The sequence below is a fragment of the Nothobranchius furzeri genome, chromosome 3 (assembly GCF_043380555.1).
Source record: "Nothobranchius furzeri strain GRZ-AD chromosome 3, NfurGRZ-RIMD1, whole genome shotgun sequence".
In the NCBI taxonomy this organism is placed as follows: Eukaryota; Metazoa; Chordata; class Actinopteri; order Cyprinodontiformes; family Nothobranchiidae; genus Nothobranchius; species Nothobranchius furzeri.
Genome location: NC_091743.1, coordinates 78,588,193 through 78,615,662, shown reverse-complemented (window position 1 = coordinate 78,615,662; position 27,470 = coordinate 78,588,193). Strand labels below are relative to the sequence as shown.

The 27,470-nt window shown below is 44.7% G+C and overlaps 1 protein-coding gene across 6 annotated transcripts in view; it reads right to left on the bottom strand.

Moving 5' to 3' along the window:
• Positions 1 to 1,763: 1,763 nt before the first annotated feature.
• The window catches only part of LOC107384816 (plasma membrane calcium-transporting ATPase 1), a 90,124-nt gene continuing 64,417 nt past the window's right edge, over positions 1,764 to 27,470 (bottom strand). For 3 of the 6 annotated variants that reach the window (XM_015958275.3, XM_015958279.3, XM_070549567.1), the window contains 13 exons: positions 23,293 to 23,507; positions 22,968 to 23,210; positions 22,375 to 22,616; positions 22,049 to 22,286; positions 17,064 to 17,243; positions 13,743 to 13,830; positions 13,485 to 13,591; positions 11,143 to 11,334; positions 10,663 to 10,876; positions 10,367 to 10,578; positions 10,098 to 10,205; positions 6,021 to 6,203; positions 1,764 to 2,273 (listed from right to left, as the gene is read on the bottom strand). In XM_015958275.3, the coding sequence (XP_015813761.3) occupies positions 2,055 to 2,273; positions 6,021 to 6,203; positions 10,098 to 10,205; positions 10,367 to 10,578; positions 10,663 to 10,876; positions 11,143 to 11,334; positions 13,485 to 13,591; positions 13,743 to 13,830; positions 17,064 to 17,243; positions 22,049 to 22,286; positions 22,375 to 22,616; positions 22,968 to 23,210; positions 23,293 to 23,507 (2,441 nt within the window). In that variant the 3' untranslated portion in view covers positions 1,764 to 2,054. Of the gene's footprint in view, positions 2,274 to 3,324; positions 3,533 to 6,020; positions 6,204 to 10,097; positions 10,206 to 10,366; positions 10,579 to 10,662; positions 10,877 to 11,142; positions 11,335 to 13,484; positions 13,592 to 13,742; positions 13,831 to 17,063; positions 17,244 to 22,048; positions 22,287 to 22,374; positions 22,617 to 22,967; positions 23,211 to 23,292; positions 23,508 to 27,470 lie in introns of all 6 variants that reach the window. The other 3 variants (XM_015958277.3, XM_054733397.2, XM_070549568.1) reach the window with 2 other exon arrangements.

The window sequence follows — 27,470 nt, the reverse complement described above, 5'->3', positions numbered from 1 at the left end:
CGATGAGAAGGTTCTCCACAGAATTTTCAGTTTGCAAACAGGAAGTAGTGCTCTGTAGAGGAAGTGATGCAGTCTGGATGAGCTGTCCTGATGGAAACGGTGGGACCAAAAGGAAACCAGTCCAAACAACCCCAGAGTAGGGGGGTGGTCATGTGACAAAAACAAGGGACTTTGGCAGAACATTCTTAAAGCTACACTGGGTGATGATTGGCTGATTCCCCTTACATCGCTCACTTACAGGATGGGATTTACAGCGTCAGAGTGCAGGTGCACTACTGGGTCCCATGGCAGAAACAGGAAGTGATGTCCTGCAGCTGTGCTCTACTTTAGGCCCCACCCACCCCTACTGATGGGTGGGGCTTAAGCAGGACACAACTGTGGCCCATGGCAACTGTGACGGCTGCAGCTGGAAACCGAACACGCATCAATTCACTCATTCATGGATATGAAACAGTTGGGAAGGGTTTGAGCCACACACTAGGTTAAAGGACAACAGCTGACAGGAAGTAAACAAGTCACTGCAGGTTTCTGAGCCCTAACATCAGGTGACAACATGGAGCTGTAAAAAGTCCACAGTAGGTTCCTCTCAAGCACTTCAGCCCATACATTTACTCACATCTCCAAAATATTAAAAAGTACTTAATATAAAAATACAGAAGTCGTAAAAAATGAGCAAAACATTGAATTTTATATGAAAACCATGCAAGTAAGATTCCCCATGGCGTTTTAATAGTTAGTGTAAAAATGGAATGAGACAGGAAGTGGCTGGATGAAGGCGAACCACCAACGACTCGCGCTTCATGTAAACATGGCAGAGGTTCGGCAGTGACCACCGGAGCTTCTTCTGGCTTTTGGTCATGTTTGGAGTAAAGGGCTGGGGGGTGGGCCCACTAACAATGGCAGAAAACAACATCCTATAAAATATGGCTCTGAACAGGTATGGCAGTAGCAGCACATCACCTCAGCGAGGGTTAGGGTTACACTGAACGGCTGGTGGCTGTTGTCGTAAGAGGCTAAACGCCGCCGCCTCCAGATGCTGAGTGATTCCTTCTTTCATCTACAGACAGGGCAGAGAAGGAAGGGGCGGGGCCAGAAGCGGCGGCAGGACACAGTGGAATTAACTCTACAGGCTGACTGGTGACATCATCAGTCTCCCATAAACCTCAGTGTGGCTTCAACACCAACGCATGTCAAACACAGCCGAATGGACAGGCGTCATCACCATGACAACCCCCCTGCTCACTGCCGCTGCGTGATGTCACTGACAGCTGATCCTGGATCTGATAGACAGAACAAAGACTAGTCCAGGTTCTGTTCCCAGCTCCAACACTACTTCCTACACAGAGAACCAATAGGACCACATTGATGCTCTTTTGAGGTCCAACTTCCTCGTTCAGGGTTTTCCATCTCATCTAGAAAACAGGAAGTTGTGTCATGGTTACACAAGCTAGGACACCTGCAGGTGGGACAGGGGGCGACATGGACAGCTGTATTAGTGTCCAGGTGGACCGTCCATGGGGCTGTGGACAGACTTGGCGGTGAAGAAAAAGGAACCAGAACCCTGACGAGATGAAATGAAATGCCGCTGTATTTGGTTATCTGGGAAGTAAACATTCTGTGTTCCACGTCTGTCGTGGAGACGAAACAAAAACCAAACAGGAAGAACTTTCTGTGAACTTTGACCCAATGGAACATTCATATGGTACATGAGAGCTGCTTCTGTCCTAGTCCACCTGGAGGAGACACACCCTTCTCTCTCTCTCTCTGGATGTTTGACTGACCGCCGTGATCTTCAGCTGCATCAGACCGAGAACAGGAGGACCCCGACACAGAGCAGAGGACGCACCTCCTCAGGTCTGGAGATGTTGGAACATAAAGCTTTTAATAGCTTCTCACAAGGATCATCAACAAAGTAAAGATGGTCAGGAAAACACTTCTGACTCCACCCTGGAACTGATTGGATGTGATGCTGATGGGACAAAAACACAAGCAGAAGACTAAACTCGGCATGAAAAGACAACATGGAGGCGAAGGATTCCCTCCTCACACACAGTTCAGATGGTTGATTTGCTGCTGTCGGAGGAGGTGGTGTGAGGTTGTCCTCCTGCAGGCCCAGATGAGGATTCAGGGAGGGGGTCGAGCTCCTCGGTGGCGTAAGAGTGAGCCTCCTCCTCTGACTGTGGCAGGAACTCAGGATGGGCCATGAAGGAATGGATGGACTGTGGGCTCTCCAGCTCAAACAGGGGACTACGGAACGCGTTCACCACCTTAATCTGGAACAGACATGGGAGAGGTCAGCAGGTCCACCACACACGCCTTAGTGATGTCACCCAGGCAGCTGATGCACCACACACACACACAACACGAGAGACTTGTGGAGCACAACTCAGCATAAAGTGATGGATGATGCAGGTAAAGGGGGCGGAGCCTCCCAGGAACCACTCAGAACCAGAGACAGATTTATAGATTTGTCCTCAATGTCACATAAGAGTAAATCTGCTTGGTTTCAGGGACGGACGGGGGACTAGTTGGGGTCTTGTGAGCAGCAAGTCTCACCAGGGTCGATATAGGAGTAACAACACTCAGAACATGCAGGAGAAGCAGCAGAGATGAAGATGGATGAGAAGCTCTAGGAGGTTCAGGATGTCTGCATGTCATCTTCAAACTAGTTCCAGGACTAAAAATAAACAGCAAGTTTCACTGACATGAAGATTTGGTACTACCGTATTTTCCGGACTATAAATTGCACTTTTTTTCATAGTCTGGCCGGTCCTGCGACTTTTACTCTGGAGAGACTTATATACCAAATTATGTAGGCTATACCGCGCTGCTGCGGGCCGGCTCCGACCCAGGAATGAGCTCCCCTGTCCTGCTGGGAGGGTTTCAAACACCACCATCCTCTGCTGGAGACTGTGATGTGCTGCTGCGCCTGCGTTGTTTATTCTGTTATTGTTACCGGTACTTGTCTTGCAATGTGAAATGCTTGGTCTCAGATTTTGTAAGAAAAATAAAATTTTCCCCCAAAATGCGACTTATATATGTTTTTTCTTCTTCATTATACATTTTATGGCTGGTGCCACTTATACTCCGGAGCGACTTATACTCTGGAAAATACGGTAGTTCTTCTGGGGCTCGGTTTCACACTTACACCTTTCAATCACCTTAAGACACTAGAGTCTAACTGAAGTATTTGGATCTGAGCACGGGTTACGGGTCAGAACATGCAGACATCTGAGCTTTGCTAGGTTTCATGCAGTCCAAACAACAGAACCCAACACAGCCTGGTGAAGCTCTTCGTTAGCAAGCCTCCAGGCACAAACTCACTGCCTGCAGTAGAGGAAGAAGCAGCAGCAGTGGGTGGAGCCCCAGCTGAGTTGGTGACAGAGGAGGAGGAGCTAAGCCCTACGTGGGTGGGGCTAGAAAGAGTTTTGACAGCAGTGGCGTCATTGTGTTGGCTGACGACGGACGGCTGGCGGCGCAGGGCACCAGGCACTGCTGCCTGGCCCGTCTGGAAGGTATAGACCACATCCATCTGAAGGAAGGACAGTCATAATGTACTGTTAGACAGAAGAGACAGGGACAGGGACACCAGGAGGACAACGCTTCCAGAGAGGTTATAAAGGCTGTAGGATAATTACCAAGTTAAAGACATGCAGAGGTGTTAAAAGTCCAGGGGCCTCATTTATAAAACGTTGTAGAATGCGTACTAAAACACCATTGAAGGTACTGGCCAGAGGTGCTTTCCTCTGAATGACAAGTGTTAAAAGTATTACAACCTCAACTGAAAACATAAAGATGCTAATGTTGCCACCTTAGTTAGAAATGAATGTAAGGCTGGAATACTTGGCTCAGACTTTTGCTGCAGCTCTAAATACAGATTCAGGTAAAACATCTGTCCTGATGATGCTCCATCTCACTGCAGCCGTTGATAATGAGGACCACAACGTCCTGCTTGATAGGCTCATAACCTGGGTGGGACTTTCAGGCACAGTTGGTTCTGATCTTATCTTTAAGACACGTTGTTTCTATTGGTGATCACAAATCAAAGCCTATCACCATAACATGTGGGGGTCCCCCAAGGCTCAATTCTTGGATCACTGCTTTTCAACCTCTACATGCTCCCCCTGGGCCAAGTCATACACAATAACCACATTACACACAATGATGATAACTGTGTGATATCTTAAACACAAGATATTTCTACTCTTGAGTTCAGAGACGGAGGTGCAGTTGGTGTGTGTTCCTTCATTAATCAAAGCTTGTGTAGAAAATGACAACCAGTTTTCAGAGCCCGCTTTGTGTGTAAGCAGCTTTATAAATGAGCCTCTGAGCTATTAGCAAAAATTAAAACACACACACGCACACACACACACACAAAACCACAAGGAGACAAACAGAGGACGAGCTGGAGAACAGAGAAGAAGAGACATGTTAGATACAACAAGACGACAGACAGAATTTATAAGAATGTTGGCTAGAATGAAGGGATGAAAACAAAGAGTGGAATCCCGATTACAGAATCGGAATGACATCCCAGCGACAGGCGCAGGACGTTGAGGAAGACTGAAAGTTCGAGCATCTCGGTTGGAGCTTGTACCAATTATTCTCCTCTGTGTGCGACTGACAAGGCGTTAGGCAGCGCTACGCCCCATTACACTGACAGAGGACAAGAATAGGAGCACGAAGAGATAATCCTAATTAATTTGCAGCTTTTATTGCCTCCCGCTCCCCGCCCTCCATCCCAGGAGGCCGACAGGGACAGATATTACTGGAATACAATCAAAAGGCTGAAGGACTTCCTCAATCGCCTCTGATGTGTGACGAAGAAGAAGAACTCATTTCTGGATGCTTCATCAGGACACGTTCAATGTTAAGACACCACAGAGTCCAGAGTCCTGTCCTGGAGACACTTCTTCACCTGTGTAGGTCATGTCTTTAAACCAATCAGTGGTTGTCATCCTCATGTCAGTCAGGGCACCAGCTTCAGTCAACCTGTGTGTGTGTGTGTGTGTGTGTGTGTGTGTGTGTGTGACAGAGAGAGAGAGTGTGTGTGTGTGTGAGTGAGAGACAGAGAGAGAGAGAGTGTGTGTGTGTGTGTGTGCGTGACAGAGAGAGTGTGTGTGTGTGTGTGTGTGTGTGCGTGACAGAGAGAGAGAGTGTGTGTGTGTGAGTGTGTGACAGAGACGAGAGAGTGAGTGAGTGAGTGAGTGTGTGAGTGAGAGACGAGTGAGTGAGTGAGTGTGTGAGTGAGTGAGAGACGAGTGAGTGAGTGTGTGAGTGAGTGAGTGAGTGAGTGAGTGAGTGAGTGAGTGTGAGTGAGTGAGTGTGTGAGTGAGAGACGAGTGAGTGAGTGAGTGTGTGAGTGAGTGAGTGTGTGAGTGAGAGACGAGTGAGTGAGTGAGTGAGTGTGTGAGTGAGTGAGTGAGTGAGTGTGTGAGTGAGAGTGTGTGTGTGTGTGTGAGTGAGTGAGTGAGTGAGTGAGTGAGTGAGTGAGTGTGTGAGTGAGTGAGAGTGAGTGAGTGAGTGAGTGAGTGAGTGAGTGAGTGAGTGAGAGTGTGTGTGTGTGTGTGTGTGTGTGTGTGTGTGTGTGTGTGTGTGTGTGTGTGTGTGTGTGTGTGTGTGTGTGTGTGTGTGTGTTTGGGTTCCTCTGGGGAACAGGGTGTGCTGCAGACAAGACAAGGCTCCAGGACTGAAGGACCTTCCTGCTCACCCGACCAGGTTTAGTTTGGGTGTTTTTGTTGATCTGACCTGTGGACCTAAGTTCAGGTAGATGAACCACCGGTTCTGCTGGTGGGTGTTTTTGTCTCTAATCTGTCAGCAGAGCCGGTAACAGCTGATCTAACCTGGAATCAGGCTCATGGAAGTTCAAACAATAATTAACCAACAAGGAAAATTTAAACATACAGAAACTTCATCAGCAAATCACGTTTCTTCCCTGTGAAGCAGTTACCATAGCAACTGTTTTCTCCATATTTCAGAGCAAGCGGAGTCATTAGGAGCTGTGTTGGGTTGGGACGTACCTGAGTTTGGATGCGGTTTAGACCTCTGAACCAGAGGATCTGGCCTCTTCGCAGCTCCATCTCAGCGTGGTCGATCTCATCCGTGCCTTCCGTCAGATCCTCCTCGTGAATCTCCTCACTGGTGATCCCGTGTCCAGCCTCCTTCAAGAATTTTAGGTGGCGAGTTGGGATACTAGTGACCAGCTGAAGTTCGGAGAAAACACCAAAGGGTTCATCAGTTTCCTGTTTGGGTTTTAAAGCTGCTATAATTATCCTGACACCAGACTAGAACCGTCAGAAGACATCTGGCTTTCAGTGTGTCCCAGTGTGACATCCCACCTGAGTGGATAGGTGACACTGGTTTGTTTGAGCTGACCGAACCTTTTGTTTCATTGAACTATCGGTCAGGATCCAGAACATCAGGATGGGTTTGGTCGGTTTCTCAAGTTTTACACTGATTGTTTCATTGAGGTGGTGAAATATAGGTGTAATTAAATTATGAATAATTAGACTTAATTGATGGGTAGCATGAATGTCAGAGCTAACGTTACCAGCTATCTCTGGGGATGGGCTCAGCCTCAGGTTAGTAAATGCTCATTTCGTCTCTGGCCGTTTCTCAATATGCATACTTGTCCAAACTCACGTCCTTGTGAAACGTCCTCATTGACGGCCCAAGTACTGTTCCAATCCTAAGTATGCATCACAGCAAGTTCGCTCAACGTTCCCGGATGTGTTCTTGCTCTGTCCATTGTATCGAGGATGCATCAATGCATTAAACTCCGAATGTCAGAGGAGAAAGCTAATAACTGCAATGTTTTATATTAGAAATGTAAATATAACAATATAAAGTTGTCTGTTGTAAATAATCATGTGTAAACTGTACATTTTGCTGTGTGCGTTTGGGTTTTACTCTTCACGATCCTTCAAAATGCTAATTAGCTAACCCACTATCAAAATAAACGCACCGTAGCTCTGTTCTGATGAAAAATAAACGTATTTTGTTCATTAAAGAGTGGGAAATGCTAGTATTTTAATAGTTTTGATCAAAAGTGGACCAAATATGATATAAAGCAAAGCAATTGCCCGGCAGGACAACAGAGGGCGTAGTGCTGTTCTGTGGTATCCTGTCATGTTGGTAAGATAGTGTGTTTATATTGTGTTTTTTGTGTATATAAGATACTTTTTAACACGGACATATTTGTCTCTCATTCCCTTCCACCTCTTCATGTGCTCCCCACCTCTAAACCCACGTTTCCTGTCATTTCCGTCCACAAATAAAACGCTTGCTGCACATCTTTTCACTTCTCCAGTCAAGGGGGAATTAAACGTTCATATTTGTAGAGTTTTTTCGCGAGGTATTCTTCAAGCTTCTCTGTGTCTGCTGCTTGTTATCCTCGGCTCTCTTTATGTTTTTGAGGGCGCAATGGCGGCGCTGTAAACAACAGCGGCGTCCTGACCAATCACAAGCTTGCGTTATCCGTCTCGACTGACGGATGTTTAGAAAAGAGAGCTCGACTCCGTCCGTCCTTGCGGAGCTCTCCGGCAGGCAAGCAAGGACGTTGCGTGTCTCTGCACTGACGCAGACGGAGAAGCATACAATCTGAAACCACGTTCTTTATCTGCTGATATACCGTCCTCTGGATGTACTAATCTTTTTCTGACTGTAATGTATGGTTTTGTTGGTGTGTTGCCATCATGTTTTTCATTGTTATTTTTTCTGTTTTGCCTTTGATATATGGCAGGGTTATTACTGGTTTTTGTTCTGGTCTTTCTGCTTTTCTTGTTGGTTCTTTTTCTTTTCTACTGTGGTTTGTAGTTTTCCTTTTCTTACTGCCCATGTTGGGTATCCGCAGGTTTTTAATGTGCTTTGTATGTCTCTGTCTTCCAGTTTGTTATCTTGTTCTTCTGTTATTATTTGCTCTGTGGTATAATATTCGGATAACTGACATTTTATGTATGGTGGGATGTTCTGATGTCCATAAAACACATTGGTCCGTGTGTTGGTTTCCTGCATGTGTTTACTTTTAGGGTTCTGTCTGTCTGCCTGGTTATTTTCATGTCCATGAACGTTATGCTGTTATCTTTTTCTTCATATGTAAACTTTATGTTGTTGGTGACGTTGATGCTGTTCAGGTGTTTTGTGAGTGTCTCGGTTTGTCCTTTGGGAATGATTTCTAATATGTCATCCACGTAGCGATTTCATTGTTTTATTTTGCAGTCTGGGAAGGTAATGGCCATGTTTCTGTTCCAGATCTTCCATGAAGAACTCCCAAAGGGTAGCTGATGGTGGGTTTCCCATGGCGAAGCATTCTAGTTGTTTGTATATTGTTCTGTTGTAAGTGAAGAGGAGTTAGCCATCAGTTGTATCAATCGTGCTATGTGGTCTGCTGTGAGGTTTGTCCTTTTATGTTGTGTCTTGTCTGATCTTGTCTGGGTTGGTGTTTTTGGGATCAGGGATGTAACATGTGAGATGAATGTGCCGTTGTCTTCTATTGTCACCTTTTTCAGTTCTTGTGCTAGTTCTGTGTTTTTACAGTGTTGATCTGTGTTGCCTAATAATGGGCTGATGATTCTGCTTATCTAAAAGTATTTATATATAAAAGATGGATAAAAGAAGCAAGAGATAAGGAAGCGTGCGCACAGGACTATGAAATGAGATGATGGAACATACACATTGGATGATGCATGGGACTGTGTTATCAGCAAGGAAGTGACGCTGTCTATACCAGATCTGCTCGGGGTCCTGCACCTGCTGATGACGTCACATTACGGCAAATCCACTCGGCTTTCACACACAAGTTTTGGAAAGACATCAGCAGTTTTGTTAATAAATCCTTGTTTGTTACCATCTTAATGTTTTCTTTATAATTGTAATTGGGGTCCCCCAAGATTAAATTTTTTGACCACTGCTCTTCATTCTCTACATGCTCCCCCTGGGTCAGGTCATAAACAATAACAATATTGCCTATCATAGTTATGCAGATGACACTCATATCTACCTAGCTCTATCACCCAGTGACTGTGGTCCTCTAGACTCACTCTGTCAGTTTTTGGAGCAAGTCAATGACTGGATGCAGTCAAACGTACACAGATGGAACCAGCTTCCTCATGACCTCAGATGTGACCCGACTATAGTAACTTTTAAATAAGAATTGAAAACCTTCATGTTTTCATCAGCCTTTGAAAGAATGTTTTTATGCTACACCTTCTGTACTGTATTTGCTCACCCTTTAACTTTATTTCATTTTAATTTTTAAATACAAATTTCTGTCATGTTGATTTTAATATTCTTACTCATGGAAAGCACACTGAATTGCCTCTGCGTATGAAATGTGCTGTATGAATAAACCTGCCTTACTTGATTTAGCTAGTTGAATGGGGAAAAATGTTGTGGGTTTAACATAACACTGCTTGGTCAAACTGGGTTTAAATATGTCATGTTGGTAGGGCTTTGTACCAAGACTCGTATCGTCTCTGCAGCGGTGACTCCGATCGCTGCAGTCTGAGGCTGTGCTTTCCGCCTGTGGAGCTCTCTGAGGGAGACCACAGAAACAATGCAGCCTGGTGGGTTGATGTGTGCTTCGCAGTAGTCGCTCAACCATGTTTTTTTGTTTGTTTGTTTGTTTTTTTGCTAAAAGCACCCGCAAACCTTAATTAGCTTTGGCTAGCTCAGTTAGCTTGTAGCAGAATGGCAGACTCAGATCCTCAAACATCCGTGCTTAGCTCCTCCCCTTCTCCCATTTTTGTATTTTCCGCGAGTGTTGAGACGTGCGACACGGACAAGATGGCGGTGATTGGAACCGCCCACTAGGCTGCAAGTTGAACAGTCAGAACCGTATAGGTGGCATCAAGGAGGGTTTGTCCATTTTTATTTTACAGTCATTGAACTGAACCCACCGGGAATTTCTGAGTAGGGGTGTGTGTGTGTGTGCCCACGGTGGAACTGAAACAGGAGCTGCCTGCCTCTGCCCGAGTGCTAAGCTTGTTACCACACCAGTGGTCATGATGACAACCCTGTAGGTGCTGCAGTGAGTTTGTTTCAGACCAAACCTCAAATCTCCGCCCCTTTCTCCTCTCCACATGTGGTTTTGGTCTCACCTGTCCCCACAGAAGCTCCCCCACTCCGATGAACACACACCACAGCCACTGGTCCAGGGTCAGAGGGTGGCAGGAGAATGGCTTCCCTCCGAACTGAACGATGATGATCTGTGAAAACAGCCAAGGTTTACTTTTTACACTCACACATGCTGATGCTCCCTGACCCTAGCTGACCCCTAACAGGCCCTTGGTGATCGCAAACTTTGGTCTGATTTCTAGAAACGTTAGTGACAAGCAGATGTTGCCTGCTAGCTAGATGATGAGCTTACCTGCAGCACAAAGGTCCCAAGTACAACACTGCAGAAAATAGGGTTCTTGTAAATGCCCTCAAACACATTTCTTTCTCCGTGAATCTTCCTGGCGTTGATCTCATTGAACAGTTGCATCATAACAAAAACGTTGAAAACGATGGTGTAGTGCTCGGATGGAGGTGAGTGCAGAGGGGCGTTACGGCCGCTGTCGATGTCAAAAATCTTCTCACCTGAGGAACAAAGATGGAGAGAATCCTCAAACAGAAAATGTTGGACCTCTTTTAAACGAGACAACAGACAGTTGTTGTACTCACCCGCAAAGAGGAGCGTGAAGATAATGACAAGCTGGAACACAGCATGGCCCAAGATGTTTTTCATCATCGTCCTGGAGATGAGAGGCTTATTGCGTCCGTATGGTTTCCGTAGCAACAGAGACTCTGTGGGCGGCTCAGTGGCCAGAGCAAGAGACGCCAGTGTGTCCATGATGAGGTTGACCCACAGCATCTGGACGGCCTTCAGAGGAGAATCCTGAAGGAGGAGAACCTCAGTTAAACTTAATTTAGACTTTAAACCACCTAAAAGACACAGGGCTGGAACAAGGTGAGGCAGCTTTGAAAGACCTTTGTTTCAGTAAAACAAAGATGCGTTCAGTTTTAATATACTGAGCATCACCATAAAGAAATATCACATCCATAATCTGCCACTGGCAACACTGGCAAGTCATCTAAAAGAGTTCCCAGGTCTGTGTATGAGCTGTGCATGTGTTTCAGTGTGCCTGGAGCGGTATGGTGTACCTGGGTGATGCAGGCGCCAGTGAACGCCACAATCACAGCCACCACGTTGACAGTCAACTGGAACTGCAAGAACTTGGAGATGCTGTCGTAGACGTTTCTTCCCCACATGACAGCCTTCACGATGCTGGTGAAGTTGTCATCGGTTAGGATGATGTCAGATGCTTCTTTAGCCACATCCGTGCCGGCGATTCCCTGAAACACGATAGAAACGATTCTCAACAGCTGAAGAATAAAAGCCCTTCCACCTTCACGCATTACCATGGAGATGTAATCAGGTTAAAAAGCACCTTTGCATTAACGAGATCCTGCTAAACATCTCTCACCCCGAGTGTGACGTTTTACTAGGGATGTCCCGATACAACTTTTCTCCTTCCGATATGATACCGATGCTTCAGCCTTCAGTATCGACCCATACCGATATCAGCCCAAATCATACATACTTTACCTATTTCACACTGTGGAACGTATGAAAGACCCGAACAAGTGATATTACTCAGAGAACAAGAGCCAGCAAGAACAAGCATGAAAAAATAAATAAATTAATAAAAGACCAATTTTATTAAGCATTGGTTGCATAAACGTAAACCTTAAACATTATATATAACAAATTAATAAAATAATACATAATAGGACTTCTTTGGTACATTCTGTTTGGTTTCTAATCCCATTTTTGGTTCTTTTTTGCAGACGCAAACAAAACTGTCAGCAAGGTAAAGAGAAACCTTTCCTGTGAATTAAAAAAGAACCAAAAATGGAAACATAATAGGACTTTCGGATGACGGCGAAGTAGAGTGGACGTGTGGCTTGGAAGCTCGCTGAAAAACACGCAAATAACTCCGCTTTAAAAATGTTTAAAGAAGAGCTTGCAACTGATATAAGAAATGAACTGATGGAGGAAGATATGGATCGCACCCTCGATAAGATACCAGAGGAAATTAACTCATTCACTGCCAATGACGACTAAAGTAGTCATTTGCATTTTTTTACTGTTTGAGCATCAGAACGAGGCCCCGCGCTGAGAGAACAAACATCTCAGCCCTGAAGCCGATCTTCATCAGCATACGTCACACGTCACATGATCAGGAAGCAGACCATCCATGTATTAGGAGATCGTTTTGGGCCGTTCCTGTAAAAAAAAGTGAGGCGCGAACCGGAAAAGTGTCTGCCGATCACAATTCAACAACGAATTATGAAAGAACGGATAACGCTCGAAACACACGGATTCTTCCTGATGTAAGAGGTGAGTCTCTGCTTTGTTTTGGTTGTTTTGGCATCGACATAATCCTAGCGCGCAACGTTCTGTGACTCTTAAAAAAAACAGTAAAAACGATGAAACGCTGGCAGCGAAGGCCGTTAGCAATCAGGAAACGGCTGGCAGTGAATGAGTTAAAGAGCAAAATGAGAAAATACAGGCTTTGACAGAAAGAACAGAGGAGCTGGAGCTACGGAGTCACGAAGCTAACAAGGCCATTCAAGAGCTACAGGAAGAACGGAGGATTATGTGGGACAAACTGGATGAAATGGAAGCGAGAGCGGGGAGGAATAATCTAAGGCTGTACGTAACAAAGCAAATCACGATCTCAGAAATGGACAAAGGTGTTGGACAACCGGCGACAAAAAGAATTTGAAATAGATGAAGATCTCGAAATACAGAGAGCACACGGAGCTCTGGCACCGAATCTGAACGAAGGTCAGACACCCAGATCAATCATCATAAACAATACAAGACAAAAGAAATGATACTGAAGAAGGAAAAGGTGAAGCTCAGTGAAGACGAAATATATTTCTACCATGACTAAACAGCAAAAACACTACAACAAAGGAAAGTCTACATGTTAATAAAGAAGAAGCTCAAATGAATGAAAATCCAATCCCAGACACCTCTCGATACACGCACTGGGAAAGTGGAACGAAAACCTACAGCAGTGCACGGGAAGCAGTGATGGACATGACGAAGCGCAGTGAGGTGGACGGCTTCCTGTCGGAGGAGACAGAACCCCGGCCAACAGAAGGATTGAGACCTGTCAGACCAGCGGAGTCGGGTGACAGACCGCGGGACATGGGAAGACGAGTCAGGAATATCGGCTTATAGGAACCCAGGGGTGAAAAGGAGGTCTGACCTCATGTGCCTCTCTGCCTGTGAGTAACCAGACTAGTTCTCCGTGTAGACAGGACGAGTCTGGCAGGCCCAGCTATGAGAGGACAGCCAGATTGATTGAAGTGAATCCCTGGTGTCTAATTCAATATTAGAAGTGGACAACGCTTCATATCTGCTTCTACTGAAACAGATGTGTGAAGCACCAGAGAACTGAGGAACAAAGAAACAGATAAGGAGCAGTTACCATGGCAAAGCCAACATCAGCTTTCTTGAGGGCGGGGCCATCGTTAGTACCATCTCCCGTCACTGCCACCACCTGTCGGGTTTCTCCCACCGTGCTGTCGATGATGCCTGGATCACAGAGACAAACACAGGCTCAATGAGTTTCAGTTAGGAGTCGATTGTCTTCGTGCTGGTCATGATTACACATAACTCAGAAGGAGGGGGAAGAGGAGGAGCTGAACACACTGAACAACAGGAAACATCCTCAGAATGCGCTCACCTTTAACCAGTGTGTGCTTGTCTGTCGGTGATGAGCGGGCCAGAACACGCAGATTGGGCCAAACCTTGTCCAGACGTTCTTGTTCCACCTAAACATCAGAGGAAATCTGAAACTGACTCATCTCTGTGTGGAAAAGTTTCAGAAACATTCCAAACTACAAGCTCAGAAGCCCAGGAACTGATAATCTGCTCCTGGCCAACAGCTTAAGGTTGGTTTATGCTTGACGCATTCACTTTCCGCGCGGTGATGCGGCTCACGGATGGAACGCGCTTCACAACTCGCAGTGTTTATGGTTCATGCGGCTTGTCTCTGTGGTGAGCCAATATTCTCCCAAACTGTAGGGGGCAGCATGGAGCTCTACAGCATGCATCCAACACTACACCATAGTAGAAGTAAAAATTACTGTTGTTTACAACATGGCATTCCAGCATTTTTAACAGCGTCCTCGTCTTTTCCGACAGTGCGAGCTATTTCCCTCCAAGAATTATTAACAACATGTTGATCACGGTGATCTCTGAGAGCTGAATCATACAAATGTCTGTATTTACGAACCTCTGCCATACTAGTTCTTGCCGGTCCGCCATGTTTTTCCACGTCCGACCGTCCGCGTGGTTAGAAAATTTCCTAGGTGCGCGGTGCAGAAAGTTTGGGCCGTGCGGAGGCGCGTGGTTGTTACATAAATGTGTGAGGGAAAGGGGTTGGGGGGATGAAAGAAGAAGAAGAAGAAAAAAAGGAAACAAGTCTATGTATTCATTCGTGTATATATGTATGAATAGAGGTCTATAACTTTATGCTTCTCTCTGTGTAACTCGTTTTCTCTTTCTTTTTAATTCATGGGTTGAGATTGTGTGGGCCAACCAGTCCAGGAACTATATTGTTCCAATTTTCTTCTAAGAATCATGATTGTTTCATTTGTATTAATGTTATTTTAGTTAAAAGGGGCAGATAACATAAGTTTTTCTTCTTTCTGTCCCCTTTTTCATTTTGGCTTGTAGCAATTTTTTTCTGTATTTTTATTTTAATGTCAATAAATGAAAAATTAAATATCGAAAAATTGATGCAATTTTGCCGCGCGGAGCCGTGCGAACCTCGCGGACGCATCAAGCATAAACCAACGAGCCACCAGGAAGGTCTCACCTGTCCCGGACCCAACAATAGACAATGGTTACCTACCCCCCACTCCAGAGCTATCACCATCACTGTGGAATTTACCTTCAGTACCCTCCTCCTCATACCCCACCCACCCAGGAGGTCTTCATCATATCACATCTCCACCACAACAAGCAGGAAGGACACCAGACTCTAAATGCACGAAAAGCCCCGGACCTTGATGGCGTGTCTCCTGCCACTCTAACACACCATGCTGAAGAGCTGGCCCCAGTGTTTATGGGCATTTTCAACTCCTCACCCGCCTGCTTCAGGACCTCCACCATAGTCCCTGTCCCCAAGAAGCCAAGGATCAGTGGACTCGATTACTTCAGACCTGTGTCTCTGACATCTGTGGTCATGAAGTCACCTGGTTCTCCCCCACCTGTAGACCCTCACAGCCCCCCTCCCGGACCCCCTACTGTTTGCCTACAGAGCCAACAGGTCTGTAGATGATGCCATCAACATGGCTCTACACTTCATCCTGCAGCATCTGGACTCCCTGGGTACCAAGACCAGGATCCTGTTGGTGGACTCCAGCTCTACCTTCAACACAAACTGTCCCAGATGAACACGCCTGACCCATCTGCAGGTGGATTGCTGACTTCCTGACAGATAGGAAGCAGCAGGTCAGGGCTGGGGAAGAATGTCTCGGACCTGCAGGCCATCAGCACCAGTTCTCCTCAGGGCTGTGTCCTCTCCCCTCTGATCTTCTCCCTGTACACCAACAGCTGCACCTCCAACCACAAGTCTGTGTATGTGAATCTGTGTGGGAGGGGTGGGAAACCGACTGCTGTCTGGTTGTTTTTAATTTTGTGAAGCGCTTTGAGCTGCATTTGCATGAAAAGCGCTTCATAAATAAATTTTGATTGATTTTGAAGTCTGTCAAGCTTATGAAGTTTGCAGACGACACCACTGTCATCAGACTCATCTCTGACGGGGATGAGTCTGCTTACAGAAGGAGGTGGAACGTCTGGTGTCCTGATGCAGCCACAACAACCTGGTGCTAAACACCCAGAAGACAGCGGAGGTTGTTGTGGGCTTTAGGAAGCACACAGCCCCCCCCCCATAACCCTGTCTGACACCCCCATCACGACAGTGGACTCGTGTTACTTCCTGGGTACCACCATAACCCAGGACCGCCAGTGGGAGCCCACCATCACCTCCATCATAAAAAGGCCCAGCAGAGGATGAACTTCCTGATGCAGCTGAAGAAATTCAACCTATCAGCACAGTCGATGAGGCAGTTCTACGCTGCAGTCATCGAGTCATCCTCACCTCTTTCATCACCGTGTGGTATGCTGGAGCTGCCATCAGGGACAAGAGGCTGCAGCGTGTTGTACGCTCTGCTGAGAAGGTCACTGGCTGCAGACTCCCCTCCACACAGGATCTGTACACCTCCAGCACACTGAGGCATGCAGTCAGGATCACAGCTGACCCGTCTCTTTTTGACTCGCTGGAGGCTCAGATCCATTCGGATCAGAACCGCTCACCACAAGAACAGTTTCTTTCCCTTTGCAGTCGGACTCATGAACGACTCCAGTCGCCTGGTCGCAGTCACATGACCCTGTGTTGTATTTGTACCTGAACTAATCCACTCTGACCAGAACCTAAAGAAGATGTTTCTCTAAGTTTCGACACTTTATATTGTTATTTTATCCTGATTATATTCTTACTTCCTGTATTTGCTTATCTCTTACTTTTACCTTCCTTTCTTGCACCAAGTACCGCAACAATTTCCTAATGTGATTCTCACTCAGCTCAGTGGCCTAGTGGTAGAGTGTCTGCCCTGAGACTGGGAGATCAGGGTTCAATTCCTGGTCGGGTCATACCAAACACTTTAAAAACAATGCCTGCTTGACACTCAGCATTAAGGGGTTGGATTGGGGGGTTAAACCACCAAATGGTTCCCGAGCGTGGCCACTCCCCCAGGGGATGGGTCAAATAAGGAGAACAACACACACATCAGTGTGTGTGACAACTGATGGGACTTTTAACTTTGATATAGCAATAAAACCTTCTGATTCTGGAGCACAGTGTCAAACACACACATCTCATGGGTTGTCCTTCCACTTCATTAAACACCACATGGCGATAAGCAGCAAGCCCAGATAAGATTACTGCATTGATGGGGACCATAAATGATGACTAAACATCAGATCAGGCTCGTCTCACCTCTCCCTTTTCATTTCTGATTAGACGGTTGAACTCTTTGCCCTCCAGACACAGGCTTTCCTTCCCCGGCTGCAATATGCCACACTTGGCAGCGATGGCGCGGGCCGTGTTGATGTTATCTCCAGTAACCATCCGGACAGTGATTCCTGCACACTGACATTTAGTGATAGCCTCGGGTACCTGAGAGGTGGGAGAACAGAGTTGTTGTACAGGTTTAGCTTAAGGCTGGGACTATACACCATGACATACTGTGCTTACAAGAAACATTTTTGCCAAGCAGAACTTAAGACTGTCTAAACTCCATCAACGACAATTTTCTTGGGGCTGGAGAGTCAACTACTGACTTCAGTTTGGGAATTAAAAGAGGAAGGATACCAGGAGGCGTGGCTACACTGTGGAAAAAGAGTCTGGACTCATTGATAAATGTTGTTACTCGGTGTGGACTGGTGTATTGCAGTTAAAATGAAACAGAATGGCAAAGATTTTATCATTTTAAATGTGAATGCTCCATATGAATGCATACAGAATATTTAAATAAGCTTTCATTAGTTCCTTTTTACAAAATGAAACATCTGTCTATGTAATTGGTGATTTGAATGCAGATATCTCTGATAAGAACTCTGCTTTTGCCAAGCATCTGATCCATTTTTGTACTGATTTTCATTAAAAAACTATCCAGTAGAGAGCTCCTGCCGGCAGAGAGCTACACATATACAAGTGAAGCCTGGCATACCCCTTCCTGGTTGGACCATTGTATCACTACTGCAGATGCTCATGCTGCTCTGACACACATGAATATCTTATACAATATGTCCAGTATGGATCATATCCCTGTTGAAATCCTCATTAGATTTGATTATATAACTCAATGGTTCCCAACCTTTTTCCCAAGGGACCCCATTTTTTACCAGTAAAATTTTTGATGACCCCCTCCCATTCTCTCTTCCAGTACAAACAGTATTAAGAAATGATAAAATTGTTCAAGCACATTTTAATATGCTTTGATTTAATAGATAACAGTAATAGTAGGCTCCAGTACAGAACAAAGTCATTAACAAAACCAAACAGAGCATAATGTGCTTGACAGTTTGTATTACTTTTCTGAACACATTGTTTCTTGTAAACACTGATAAATCAATCATTCCTTTCAATAAACGTTTGACACATAAAAAATACACCGAGCAAAATGTACTTAAATGTGTATATTACTGTTTATACTAGATTATTTACTGTAAAGGCTGAGATTAATCGACCAGTCCTATCTTTAATGAACTTTTGACACTTGAAAATAAAACAGTGAGCTGAGCAAAATGTTCTTAAGTGTTACTTTTTCTCTACTAATTATTTCCTGTCTTAATATCAGTAAACTTTTCACTCATGAAAAAAATATGAGCAAAATGTAGGCTATAAACAAGTAATAAATGAAGTTTTAACCCCTTAAAGTGGAGAGGTCAAGCTGTTTTAAGAAATTTTATGTATAAATTTATATGCCGTCTTAATGTGTCCAAGAACAGTGTCATCCTAACTCTGAATAATACCAGATATAGTGCTGTACGCTACACCTCTAAACTGTGGAAGCACTGGTATGATTGTCTCTTGTAGGATACCGTTCTTTTAACGAGTTTGTTGATTTCTTTTTGATGTCACCTTTGTATATTTTTCCTGTGTATTCTTTGGACTGTGAGTCTGCAATAAAGGCTACTTACTTATACCTGCTTTTTAACCTTGCTTTGACACAGGCAGGCACGTTGTGTTCACATACTTCTGTAATACTTCACTTCTGTCAGCGTGCCCTAGCTGTAGCTACATTGTAGCTCATCACCTCCAAGGTATGACTGTGTGTGTGTGTGTGCGAGTGTGGATGACCGATGGTGTTGTGGAGCACCTGCTATATCAAATACAGGCCATTAACCTACTGCTGCACTGCACGTAGTACTGGAGGACTCTGCTAGGGGGCACATTACAGAACTCAGACCGGATCTGTAGGGAACAAACATGCCATCAATAGAAGAGATTAGCAGCTGGTTCCTTTTGAGATCCCAACAGAATAAATGACAGCAGCGGTATCGCAGATGGTAGGCAAGACCTCTAAAGCAGAGATGGGGTGACAATGGCATTTTGTCAACTCTGCCTACTGGTTACTCATAATTAGAGATTCAGAACGCATTGCGTTATTTTTTTTTCATAATTAAAGTTTTTATTATTTTCAGAACTTTTATAACGTACAACATACAAAAACAAAAGAAAACACACAGGCTTGTGCACCCCCCACCCCCTTTTCCTTTCCAGGGTAGGTACCAAGGTATCTTTATACAATATTTTAACCCAATTTATAAATTGTGACCCAAATCCAAAATTTGATAAAGCAGAAAAAAGAAAACCCCATTCAACTTTATCAAACGCCTTCTCTGCATCTAAGGAGAAGGCAGCTACAGGTTCATCTTTGGACTGATTCAACCACATTAAATGCAGCAGCTTCCCGACATCATCCACTGAAGAACGGTTTCTCATAAATCTCGTCTGGTTCAGGTGTATGATATTAGGAAGGACTTGTTGTAAGCACAAGGCTAACACCTTAGTAAGTATCTAACAATCTGAGTTCAACAAACTAATTGGCCTGTAATTTGATGGATCTGTACTATCCCTGTCTTTTTTTGGAATCAAAGAAATCAGTCTTCGTTAAATGTAGGACGGAGTTGGCCTCTTTCTAAAGATTCTTGGAACACTTTTTGCAAAACCGGGGAAAGAATGTCTATATACTCTTTGTAATACTCAGCGGGAATGCCATCATAGCCTGAGGATTTCCCCCTTTTCATTAATGAAATCGCTTTTCTAATTTCTCCTTCTGTTATTGGACCCTCTAACAACTCTGCCTGTTCCTGAAGCAATCTAGGTAGACGGAGTTTAGAGAAAAAAATAATCACACCCTTCCTGGCTCTCAGCATCAGTGACCATGGATGCATTTGATGTTTCAAAATATCGCTTAAATACATTATTTATATCTTTTTCTGAGGTTACCAAAGAATTACCTTGTTAAATAGCAGGAATACTGTTTGAGTAATCCTCCTTTTTAACTTGTCTTGCTAGTACCTTCCCCATTTTTTCACCTCCCTCATAAAATGTAGTTTTTAATCTGAACAAGGAGTATTCTATTTTCTTATTATATATTTCATTTAACTGAATCTTAAGCTCACAGCTATACTAAATAGACAGAATATTTTCTCTCAATTTAATTTCCTTCTCCAATTGTTGAATCTTAAGACCACTATCTTTTTTTTAAGCATATGCTATCAATTTGCCCCGTGCATAAGCCTTAGAGGCTTCCCAAACACTTTGAATATATTCCGTACTACCAATATTTATAAGATCTTCACCCAAACACTCCTTGTACTGACATTAAATAGGATCGTAATTTACGCCTTTTGGTTGGATTTCTACACCCATTAATATTCCAAGATATACATTTTACATATTTTCCTGTCATTTCCAATTGTAAGTCCCAATATGATTTAAACCTGCAACCATGCTAGACAAAATTAACCTTTCCTCCCCTGAAGAAAAGACCCACTGTATGGGTGCACACAGCCAAAAACATAATAAAAAAACATTCCCATGAACAGGGCCTTAACAAAAACCTTATCGGGTCCGTAGGATGCTGCTCTGCTTCTCCCTCCCTAAGATGACAGATGATGAGATCTGCACCCTCCGACAGTCAGACACCAGATGTCTCAGGCTCCTCGAGATTATGTCAGTCGAATTTGGGGTCTCCCCTCCCTGCGCCCTCTTCTCCTGCTCATCCTCGTGGCTGAAAAACTTTTCCGCCGCTTTTGCCAAGCTGAAGCTTACATTTCCCCCCTTCCACTTTACACGTAGTGTTGCCAGGAACACCAGGGTGTATTTGATGTTGCGCTCCTGAAGCCTTCGTTTCACAGCTGTAAAAGCCTTCCTTTTTTCCGGCAGCTCCTTGGTCAAATCGGGAAACACAGACAGCCGACATCCTTCCTAATCAAACCCGCAGTTCGTTTTGACTGTCGTAATTACGTCATCCCTCGCTGACTGCCTCAGGAAGCGTATAAGCACTGGTCTTGGAGCTCGGTTTGGGTCTGGAAGCGGAGCAAAGGCGCAGTGAGCACGCTCAACCTCAACATCATCACGCACCCCCAGGCCCTCAACAAGCATCCTCCGAACACAGTTCAGCAGTGTCCCACCAATACCAACGGTTTCTTTCAGTCCAATAACTCTCACGTTGTTCCCTTACTGTAGTTTGAGGGCCTGGATGCGCTCCCGCATAGCGTCCACCTGTTTGCTTCTCTCCCGGTCATCAGTATGTAGCCGCTCCCAGGTGTCCTCCAAGCAGGAAATGTGGGTCTCGGCCTCCGTGATCTTCTCTTGCATAGCCACCACCTTTGCATTCAGCTCGGTTGTCGTCAGCTTTATTGTAGAAACATCGCTCGCAACACTTTGGAGTGTGCCACTCATCTTGAAAACTTCACTGAATAGCTTCGCCAAGTCGGGCGGGGCAGCTGCCTCGCCCCCTTCCTCCTCATGTTCAGGGCTGCTGCGAGTAGCCACTCGGCTCGAACTTTTAGTCTGCTTCGGTGAAGCCATTACTGGATTATATTCCTTATTTTGCTTCAAATAGGTGACAGCGGGCGGCTCTTACTCAACACGCGAAGGAGAGTGGCAATGAATTGAGGCCTGGACTGTAGAAATAACAATCTAATCAAAAGTCGAAGGGCGGAGGTACTCTAACCAGCTGCCATCTTGTTTGGCGTGCCCACGTGACTCCAAAAAACAATGTGTTGATTTCAGAGGACGCACACAAACCACACTTCACGCAAATGCAGGTTTGGTGAGGCAGCCATGATGAACACATATGCATCATTACAAGCCCTAAGAAACCATAAAAACAGCTACTTTAGGATCAGGTCCTACTGAACTACCCTGGTGAGACTGGACGGCTTTAGTCATCACAAATAGCGTACCTCGGGTCTGACGGGATCCTCAATGCCCACCACAGCAATGCAGGTCAGACCACTCAGGATTTCATTCTCATTGTCCCAGTCTGGCTCTCCAGCTTCAGCGGGAAAGTCCCTGTACGCCACACAGATGGTCCTCAGCCCTTCACACGCCATTGGCTCGATTACCTTACACACCATCTCCTCGCGGTCTTTCGGTTTGAAGATGCGGGGCTGACCATGGGCATCTAAGATATGGGAACATCTAGCAGAGAAATAAGGCACACAAAATTTAAAAGGCATTACGCAACAAGCAGCAGGTCCATCGGACACATGGATAAGGATTTTCTTACTTCCTCAAGATGATCTCTGATGCTCCTTTGCTGTACATCCTAAAGCCTACATCAGGGATCTTTAGCACGGTGCTCATTGACTTGCGAGAGGAGTTAAACGTGTACACCTTGAAGTGTTGTTCCTCAGGGATCTCGTTTCTGATTGAATCATACTCCCTCTTTAGTTCCAGAACAAGACCCAGCAGAGCACACTCTGTCTTGTTACCCACATGACGGGGGAGGCCACCTTCTCTCTCCGGAGCCTGTGGAGACATCAGGATTAATGACCAAGCAGCTCCCTGGCCCATTATTTTACTTTACAACAAAGGTATTTAGTACATATTAGTTCTTTCTTCCAACAATCAATTAACCCTCTCACTGTCCTAATGGGTGTGACCCCGTGAGGAAAGTAAACCACTGAGCAGGGTTGATGGTTTATCCCTTGGGTCCATGTGGCAGGGGTGAGGAGTGAGCACCACCTCACCCCTGCCACATGGACCTCAAGGGATAAACCATCAATCCTGCTCAATGGTCAACTTTCCTTGCGGGGTCACACCCATTAGGACAGTGGGAGGGTTAAAGGGTGGGCCCAAACTTCCAGCCAAAGGCAGTACCTGGATATCAGAGGTGTACGCTGAGTTAATTGAGATGCTGTTAACCAACATGTCCAGAACTCTTGGCTCAATGGCATCCGGCTCAGGGACTTTCTTGAAGTGTGAATCACCAATGAACGCCTGCACCACCGTCATGCGGTTCATGGTGAGTGTACCCGTTTTGTCTGAACAGATGGCTGTGGCGTTGCCCATAGTCTCACACGCATCCAAGTGTCGCACCAAGTTATTGTCCTTCATCATTTTCTAGAACACAAAACAATAATTTGCTTACTGACGCTTAACGGGGACAATAAGACAGCAGTTTTGATTGTCCCATCCTGCATACTTTAACTGAGTAAGCCAGAGAGATGGTAACAGCCAGCGGCAGACCCTCAGGAACTGCTACCACCAGAACCGTCACACCGATGATGAAGAACTTTACTAAATACTGGATGTATATTGGTAAGCACTCAACCAACCAGGGCCGACCCTGGATCCCAAAGGTGTCAATCGCAAAGTAGACGATGAGGATGATGACGGTGAGGGTCGACATGAACAGACCTGGTGGAAACAAAACCACACCCCGCTTAGAACTACAACAGCACAAACCTGACAACATAAAATTGTGATTTTACTGGTTTCATCACTAGAGTCTGACTTAGACATGCAAAAGGAAAGAGGTGTAACGGAACGCTAAAATTGTATTCAGTTCGGTTCATTGTTTTGAAGAGCTCGGGTAGATTAATTTTTGGTAAATTATTATATTTATTTATTAAATATCTGAACCAGGTGTCATCACAGGCTGCTGATCTAGCATGATGTTTAATTATTTCACAGGTTATTTGTGCAGCTATGAGTGTCACGCTCATACGGACAAGTATTGTGTTTGACTGTTGATGCTTCGTGTTTTTATTTCCGCAGTGAGCCTTAAAAACTCACTCACACCGCCCAGAGTTTCTTCTGTAAAACTCGTACCGAACCAAAATGGTTCAACATTCCCCGTGAACCGTTAACCCCTACTAGGTCTCTAGTAGAAATGAAGGTCTTGCAAGCCGTACTCGGGGGTGGGGGGGTGGGGGGGGCAGAATTGCTTGAATCAGCATGGACAAGTCTACTGTCAAAGAGGGTGGCAGCAAAAGGGGGAATTTGGAGTTTTACTTCCTGATATGAGGATATCTCTCCTCTGATTGGCTAAAGGCAACACGACTGACAGTTTCTCTGCAACGTTGATGCTTTACCTCCACAAATAACACAAGCCTAGAGAAGTTCTGCTGTGTGGTGGAGTTGCTAATGCTAACAGTTTGCTTCTTCTAGCTGAGACGTTCTTTGCCGTTTTCTGGATGCCAAACCAAAAACAGCCTTCCCCGTCGTGAGTCAAGATGGAAGAGTCCATGAATAAGTGACAGTGTGACGTAGATCTGTCAGGCTTAACTAATCCTAGAGTTTCACTTTCTATTTTCTATCAGAAGCTAATGCAGGAGATAGGTGTAGGAGAATATTTTCATGTTCAGTCTACATGAAAAACTCAAGAGTGACCCGTTAGAATAAGAAATAATCATTAAAACAGGGGTTTTCAGTGTTCCACACCTTTAGCTTGGGGCAACGGTGGCACAGGAGTTAAGTACTTTACAAAAATAAGCGTTGACAAGCTAGAACTGCATATTTTTCATCGCTATTTGAGGAGAATGAGAATAATCCTACTTTTTTTTTTTCAGTACAGTCGCCAAGTTTACACAGAATCATAGCTCTGAACCATCTATTCCCTTACCCCTCAGCAGCAACGAGTTCATGGGATTTTTCACGAGTAAAATTAATTCTATTAGAAACAAAATCATTAGCGTCCTCCCTAATACGATTTCGTCATCCTCGGTAAGTGAGGCAGCATCAGAGGTAACTGTAGAACCTCATCTGTGTTTGAACCGTTTTGATCCAGTTGAGCTTTCAGAGTTATCAAAAATATTAGCTTGATCCAAACCTTCAACTTACATTTTTGATCCAATCCCAACCAAATTATTTAAAGATGCATTTCCTTTGGTTACTGCCCCCATTCTAGATACAATCAATCTATCCTTAGTAAATGGATATGTACCACAGGATTTTAAGGTTGCTGTAATCAAACCTTTACTTAAGAAGCCTTCTCTGGATCCAGATGACCCAATGAATTATAGACCAATATCTAAGCTTTCAGTTTTATTAAAAGTCCTTGAGAAAATAGTGGCCATCCAACTATGTGCGCATTTAAACACCAATGATCAGTTTGAGGAATTTCAGTCTGGTTTTACAATCACAGCACTGAAACTGCATTAGTGAAAGTTACAAATGATATTCTCATGGCCTCAAATAAGAATCTTGTGTCTGTTCTAGTCTTGTTAGATCTCAGTGCTGCCTTTGACACAGTTGATCACAACGTTCTTTTAGAAAGGCTTGAACATGTTGTAGGGATCAAAGGAACAGTGTCAGGCTGGTTTAAATCCTACCTGTCTGATAGATTTCATTTAGTAAATGTACATGAACAAATCGTCTTCATACTCCAGGGTTACTTGTGGAATACCACAGGGTTCAGTGCTTGGACCAATTTATTTTTCTATATATATGCTCCCAATTAGAGCCCTGCACGGGCCTAAAATCTGAGCCCGTGACCGGCCCGGCCCGAGGGGGTGGAGCCCCAGCCCGACCCGGCCCAAAAAGGTTTTCAGGATTCTCTGGTCCAACCCGAGCCCGACTTTTTTTTAACCAACTAAATGAAAACAAAGTGCGTCAATCCTGACCAATGTGTTAAAAGACGTGCAGGATCCGATCAATTTGTTTTTCCCTCATTTACCATCACGGAGATAACGGCGCAGGCTCTGGTGGTAATCAAGTAAAATTTGATCTCTTTCCAACAATTTTCACAAGAAAACAAAACAGTCAAAAGCAGGGCTGTTCCCGTATTTGACCGTTTATTTTGACGGAGAAAGAATAGAAAGAATTACCCCGACGCACGCAGACGAACAGACATTTTATTCGTTATGCACATTGCAGATGTAGCTAAAAGATTCCCATCTGAACATCTGAGCTGGACACTGCTCAGCGCAGCTCGCTGTCAGCGCATATGTGCACAGCAAGCTGAAGTTGTGGAGACTGGCTTGGAGCGCGTTGCAGAACCAGAGCGCATGCGGGAAGGTTCCTCCCACTGAAGCGAGTGTTTTCCAAACCCTGTCTCTTAGAGAGACTTGTCACTTAGAAAATGTTCCCTGATTATGAAACTTTGGCTGAATAGTGCTTGTTCCTGTCTCCAATGTGGCGACACATCCAGGAGCCGTCTGAGGAGAAGCCCAGAATCTCAGACAGCGCACATGATTACGCACAAGCGTGACCCGTCAACCCGGTCTCACAGTAAGACCGGGTTGGGCCTGTTCAGGTTTACGCAGATAATCTTTACATAGAATTGACTTACAGATATAAAATTAATTCAGTAAAAATAAAGCATTTTATTTAAATATCCATTCATTATTTTACAAGCACAGAGAGCCGCATCAGATGGATGGAAGAGCCGCAGGTTGCCGACCCCGGTATAGCCTATAAAATTACATGTTGAGGATGCTAGGGATGGGTACAGAATTCGGTACATTTTAAGGTACCGACCGAATTCCACAATACCAACCGAGCACAGATTCACTTCATTTGAAACGGTGCCTCGTTTCGGTACCTGTCCTTCATAACGAGAACTTGCCTAGACAGCTGCGCATGCGCAAGAGCGTTATGTCATCGGTCGCTACGAGCGAGTTGTAAACAGAGCAGCATGGGTAGAAATAACGAAAGCTAAAGCTTGGATCCACTTCACTAAATGTGATGGATAACTGCGTGATGATGAAACCAGCGACAACGATCTAAGTGAGACATCCTCATCTTAATCAGCTCCGGTAGGTAAATAAAAAGTTTAAGATAACGTTAGCTTGATTTGTTAGCTTCCGTTTCACTAATGGTGCGTTCGCTTTCTCCTCGGAACTCCGAAATTCCGACTAGAAGAATATGAACGCGCTCTAAAGTTTGGCTTCACTTTACTAAATGCGACGGGTGATTGGGTGAAGATGAAACCAGTGAAAACGATTTAAGTGTGAGGCATCACCGTTTAAATCTGCTCCAGCAGTTAAATAAACTGTTTAAGATAACGTTAGCTTGATATGTTAGCTTCCTATGCCACCATTGTTACCATCTAATGGTGCGTTCGCTTTCTCCTCAGAAATTCTAACTTCCCAGTAGGAAAAATCTATTGAAAAAGGACGGCAAAAGGAATGAAGATACAGTGGGGCAAAAAAGTATTTAGTCAGCCACCGATTGTGCAAGTTCTCCCACTTAAAATGATGACAGAGGTCAGTAATTTTCATCATAGGTACACTTCAACTGTGAGAGACAGAATGTGAAAAAAAATCCATGAATTCACATGGCAGGATTTTTTAAAGAATTTATTTGTAAATCAGGGTGGAAAATAAGTATTTGGTCACTTCAAACAAGGAAAATCTCTGACTCTCACAGACCTGTAAC